General features: G+C 39.1%; 1 protein-coding gene across 1 annotated transcript; it reads left to right on the plus strand.

Moving 5' to 3' along the window:
- The first annotated feature begins 2,430 nt into the window (after positions 1-2,430).
- On the plus strand, positions 2,431-5,432 carry TAS2R4 (taste 2 receptor member 4). The gene has a single exon (XM_025291684.2). The coding sequence runs from the start codon at positions 2,697-2,699 to the stop codon at positions 3,585-3,587; it is 891 nt and encodes a 296-aa protein (XP_025147469.1). The 5' UTR covers positions 2,431-2,696; the 3' UTR covers positions 3,588-5,432.
- The last annotated feature ends 625 nt before the right edge of the window (positions 5,433-6,057 follow it).

Here is a 6,057-nt window from a genome sequence, read left to right on the forward strand (position 1 = left end):
TGAAATGCAAAGAAATAGAGGAAAGCAATAGAATGGTAAAGACTAGAGATCTCTTCAAGAAAATTGGAGATATCAAGGGAACATTTCATGCAAGGGTGGGCATGATAAAGGTCAGAGATGGCAAAGACCTAACAGAAGCAGAAGAGATTGAGAAGACGTACCAAGAATACACAGAAGAACTATGCAAAAAAGATCTTAATGACCCAGATAACCACAGTGGTGTGGTCACTCACTTGGAGCCAGACATCCTGGAGTGGAAGTCAAGTGGGCCTTAGGAAGCATTATGAACAATGCTAGTGGAGGTGATGGAATTCCAGATGAGCTATTTACAATCCTAAAAGAGGATGCTGTTAAAGTGCTGTACTTAATATGCCAGAAAATTTAGAAACTCAGCATTGGCCACAGAATTGGAAAAGATCAGTTTTCATTCCAATCCCAAAGAAGGGCAATGCCAAAGAATGTTCCAGCTACCATACAATTGCACTCATTTCACATGCTAGCTAGGTTATGCTCAAAATCCTTTAAGCTAGGCCTCAGCAGTATGTGAACTGAGAAATCCAGATTTACAAGCTGGATTTAATGAAGGCAGAGGAACCAGAGATCAAGTTGCAAGAATTCATTGGATCATAGAGAAAACAAGGGAATTCAGAAAAACATCTATTTCTGCTTCACTGACTATGCTAAAACCTTTGTGTGGATCACGACAAACTATGGAAAATTCTTAAAGAGATGGGAATACCAGACCACCTTACCTGCCTCCTGAGAAACCTGTATGTAGGTCAAGAAACATCAGAACTGGACATGGAATAACAAACTGGTTCAAAATTGGGAAAGCAGTATGTCAAGGCTATATATTGTCACCCTGCTTATTTGACTTATTGCAGAATACATCATTCGAAATGCTGGGCTGGGTGAAGCTCAAGTGGGAATCATGGTTGCTGGGAGAAATATCAACAGCCTCAGATGTGCTGATAATAGCACCTTAATGGCAAAAAGTGAAGAGGAACTAAAGAGCCTTTTGATGGAGGTGAAAGAGGAGAGTGAAAAAACTGTCTTAAAACTCAACATTCAAAAAACAAAGATCATGGCATCTGGTCCCATCATTTCATGACAAATAAATGGGGAAGAAATGAAAACTGTCACAGACTTTTTTTTCTTGGGCTCCAAAATCACTAGAGCCATGAAATAAAAAGATGCTTGCTCCTAGGAAGAAGAGCTGTGACAAACCTAGACAGTGTATTCAAAAGCAGAGACATCACTTTGCTGACAAAGGTCATATAGTCAAAGCTATGGTTTTTCCAGTAGTCATGTATGGATGTGAGAGTTGGACCATAAAGAAAGTTGAATGCCGAAGAATTGATGCTTTTGAGCTGTGGTGCTGGAGAAGACTCTTGAGTGTTCCTTGGACAGCAGGGAGATCAAACCAGTCAATCCTAAAGGAAATCAACCCTGAATATTCATTGGAAGGACTGATGCTGAAGCTCCAATCTTTGGCCACCTGTTGTGCAGAGCCAACTCATTGGAAGAGATCCTGATGCTATGGAAGATTAAGGGGAAGAGGAGTAGGAGGCGACAGAGGATGAGATGGTTGGATGGCATTATTGATTCAATCAATGGACATGAGTTTGAGCAAACTCCAAGGGATATTGAAGGACAGGAAAGCTTGGTGTGCTGCAGTCCACAGGGTTGCAAAGAGTCTGAAATGACTGAGTGAACAAAAACAATTGATAGATATGTATTTATTGCTGCTTTTAACCTTGTTTTCCAGTTGATTTTGTATTTCTTTTTCTTTTTTGTTTTTCCTTTTGTGGTTTGAAGGTTTTCTTTGTATCATGCTTGAGTTCTCTTGTTTTTGTGTTTGTGAATCCACTCTATGTTTTTGATTTATAACTACAAACCTTGGTTTTCAAGTATTGAACGTTAATTCTTATCAGTTCAGTTCAGTTCAGTTGCTCAGTCGTGTCCAACTCTTTGTGGCCCCATGGACTGCAGCATGCCACACTTCTCTGTCCATCACCAACTCCTGGAGCTGGTGATACTATTAAGATGTAATTCTTGTATCTTACTCTATATTGTTTATTCTGTTTAAATGTGGTAGGTATAATATTTCAACATAATTACTTCAATGTAGTAATCAATTTTGTAGATAGTTAAGTGGAAATATCTGCTCTGATACAACCTTTCCTTTAATTGTTGCCTTGCTTGCTCACTCTGTGTTGCCTGTTTGATGTGGCCACCCGTGGTTTTGTGTGTGTGTGTGTGTGTGTGTGTGTGTGTGCAGGAGCAAGGCATGGGAATTCCCACCATATTCTGAGGTTGCAATGAGGAGAAGTCCAGACATGCTGGACCAGAATTCAGTCATTTGATTTTGATAACCTTGGAGTCTGCTGTAATTTTTCCTTCTAGCTTTCCTTCTCCCAGAGAAGTGGACTCCCAGGTTCACTTTGTTGGTTTTAATTAGGCATTTCTAAGGAAAACAGGATATGAATGAAGAAATAGTAATGCAATCCTTGGAAGATTTGCATCTCAGTAAAAGCAGCTGGCTCTTAGACCACTAATGGTTCATTTGCCACAGTGGGGAAATTAAAATAGGAAATATCTTTTCTGGCTTGGTACTGGTGCCTACTTGTACATTACAATAGTTTTCCTTGCTCCCAGCATCAGCACTGCATCTCCTGAGTCCTCAATGAGTAAAGATGCTTCGGATAGTCTTTTTTTCTTCTGTCGTTGTCTCTGAAATTTTAACTTTTGTAGGACTCATTGTGAATCTCTTCATTGTAGTGGTCAGTTACAAGACTTGCATCAAAAGCCACGGGATCTCTTCTTCTGACAGACTCCTGTTCAGTTTGGGCATCACCAGATTTTTTATACTGTTACTGAATGTTGTTGTCATCATCTCTCCAAATGTGGAAAGGTCAGTCTCCTTATCCTATTTTTTCCTGTCATGTTGGATGTTTTTGGACTCTAGTAGTCTTTGGTTTGTAACCTTGCTCAACGTCTTGTATTGTGTGAAGATTGCTAACTACCAACACTCAGTGTTTCTCCTGCTGAAACGAAATCTCTCCACCAAGATGCCCCGGCTGCTGCTGGTCTGTATGCTACTTTCTGTCTTCACCACTCTCCTGTATGTTATGCTCAGAAAGTTGGCACCCTCTCTTGAATTTGTGACTATGAGAAATGGCACAGTATTTGACATCAATGAGGGACTCTTGTCTTTGGTGACTCCTTTGGTCTTGAGCTCATTTCTCCAATTCATCATTAATGTGACTTCTGCTTCTTTGTTAATCAATTCCTTGAAGAGACATATACAGAAGATGCAGAGAAGTGCCACTGTTCTTTGGAATCCCCAGACTGAAGCTCATGTGGGTGCTATGAAGCTGATGATCTGTTTCCTCATTCTCTACATTCCATATTCAGTTGCTACTCTGCTCCATTATCTCCCTCCTTCTATAGGGATGGATTTGAGAACCAAGTCTATTTATGTTATTACGTCCACCATTTACCCTCCAGGACATTCTCTTCTTATTATTCTCACACATCCTAAACTGAAAACAAAAGCAAAGAATATTCTTTGTTTCAATAAATAGTGGGATTTCAATAATAAATGGTGCTAAAGTCACCTCAGGGGGAGCAAGATTTTCTTTGTTGGTAGTTTTCCCAGTGATCTGAGAAATTCATTTTTGTAATTACTGATCTGACTCCATAAACCTTTAAGTGCCTGTATTTCAGTTAATTCTACAATATATTGTTTAGTAATATTCTAAAATCAGGCACTTTCTATAAGGAACTTGTTGGAGGCATTGCTTATTGTGTGTTTTGCATGGGCATCACATCCCTGGATCATGGAAATCACCACACTGTTCCACTGGCTACTGAAGTGTAATGGGTAGTTCCCCCAAATTAAGCAATATATTAGAGGTCACTTCATTAGTTAAATTTTTGAAGTTTAGCTGAGGAACCCTGGGTAAGGGATCAGCAATGGGTAAATGGTCATCGGGAGCCACTCAACTGGCTTAGGCATAACAAGAGGGTGCAGCGAGGAAAAGAGGAAGGGAAAGTTTCAGAGAGACAAGAGAGGAAAGAGAAACATCAAAGGAGATAGGTGTACATTATGTTAGATGTAGAAAAAAGGGTCCTCAACTTGCTGAGGGACAGTAACTGCCAGGAAACTTAGGACTGAATTTCTACTTTTGTTCTGGAAAAAAGGGGAGGGCCAGAATTGATGGGTGGAGGGAAGTGACCAGCATTAAAGAAGCCCAATCCAGGATGCCTTTAAGGATCTTCAAATCTGGGAAGCCAAGTTCAGAAGCATATGCCAAAGAGTGAAATCAACACATTCTGAGTGCCACTTTACAAAAGATTTGACCCTTTTATGATACGGACTTCAGTAGAAAGCTGAGAGGAGTCACTGGACTGGTGATGGAAACACCTGACCTTTGGTGAACTTCCGTCATCTCTGTGTGAATTTATGTACTGAATTTTATGGGCACTGCATAATTCTCCAGAATGTTGCTCTTTCTGTTTATTTGTTTGTTTGGAACAGCAGGACTGTGGCTACAGAGGAATAGAAATCTGAAGTTGAAATACTGATGTTTTGAAATGGGATTTGGGAAATAGTAATTTATATAGTTTTTTGTGTGTTTACAGGATATGTAATATTTACACATCTCAAAATGATCTTATTAAAATAACATTTTCCTTATTAAAAATTATCCCAAGAAATCTCCAAATTTTACAGTCTACCTGATATTTCTCATCCCAGCCACCAGAATCTTGACTATTCAGTAAGATTACCCAAACCAATATTTTATACTCCAAAACTTGGAGATATCTGTTAGATTAGAATCTGAAGATTAGGAGATAAAAGGATTGCTGAGAGTGATTAAGCTGCACTATGACATCATAACTCTGAAGGAATAGCAGAAACCCTGATGGACCCCAACATCTTTTCTTTTCCCCCATAAATTCATAGTTACAGAATTTTTAGCTACTTAGAATTCTGGTAGCTTTCTCTTGTAATTAGGTATTGCCATATGATTGAGTTCTGCCAATACAGTATGAGCAGAAGCTATGTATATGATTTCTAGGAGGTGCCCCCAGAATGGGTGTTAATAGATGCTTGCCTTCCTTTTTCCCCTTCTCCTTTTCTGTGGGCTGGAACACTGATACAGGGATTGGCTGTCTTGCATCACAGATGAGGTGACGGCCTGGGGATAGTGGAGCAGATTTTCATCCTAGACTTGGCTGTTTGGTTCCTAACACTGTGGAACTGCCTTACCTTAACTCCAGGACTGTTTATGAAAAATAAACATCTCCATTCTTTTCCACTCTATAGTTTGATGTTTCTATTGCCATACTCAAATAACTTATGCTATACCGTAAGTATGTACAATAGCATATATCTTTATGATGAAGTAATGTGTAGCTATTTACCATTTTATAGTCAAGGAACATTTTTATATGATCTGATAAAATACTTATACTACTAAATGAAATAAAAATAAATAAGGCATATGCAAAAAAATTGAAAACAACAATTATTTTTAGGTAGAAAGTTTTGTTTTGCTTCCCTGGTGGCTTAGATGGTAAAGAATCTGCCTGCAATTCAGGAGACCCAGGTTCGATCCCTGGGTCACGAAGATCCCCTGGAGAAGGGAGTGGCAGCCCACTCCAGTATTCTTGCCTGGAGAATTCCATGGACAGAGAAGCCTGGTGGCTACAGTCCATGGGGTTGCAAAAAGTCGGACACAACTGAGTGACCAACACTTTCACTTTCAGAAAGTTTTGAGTAATTCCACCCCCTCCCAAGTTTTCTATGATGAACATATATTTCTTTGATAATCAGAACAAACTACATACTTTAAAATATAAACAGTAAGAAATTATCTGTCTGTTGGTCTATCTAAAGGAGCTATGGGGTCTTCTGATGTCAAAATTCTATTTTTCCTCACTAAGAAAGGCTGCGTGAATAACTGTTCTTCGAGTTTATCTGGATTCTTTTTCTAGTATTGACAAAGTTCTGCTAATTCATTTCTTGAATGTCTTATATTGTATTCA

This window comes from Bubalus bubalis, chromosome 8 (assembly GCF_019923935.1).
Source record: "Bubalus bubalis isolate 160015118507 breed Murrah chromosome 8, NDDB_SH_1, whole genome shotgun sequence".
Lineage (NCBI taxonomy): Eukaryota > Metazoa > Chordata > Mammalia > Artiodactyla > Bovidae > Bubalus > Bubalus bubalis.

What these genes read in the sequence shown, in the direction of transcription:
- TAS2R4 (XM_025291684.2), top strand. Translation starts at nt 2,697, where the DNA reads ATGCTTCGGATAGTCTTTTTTTCTTCTGTCGTTGTCTCTGAAATTTTA.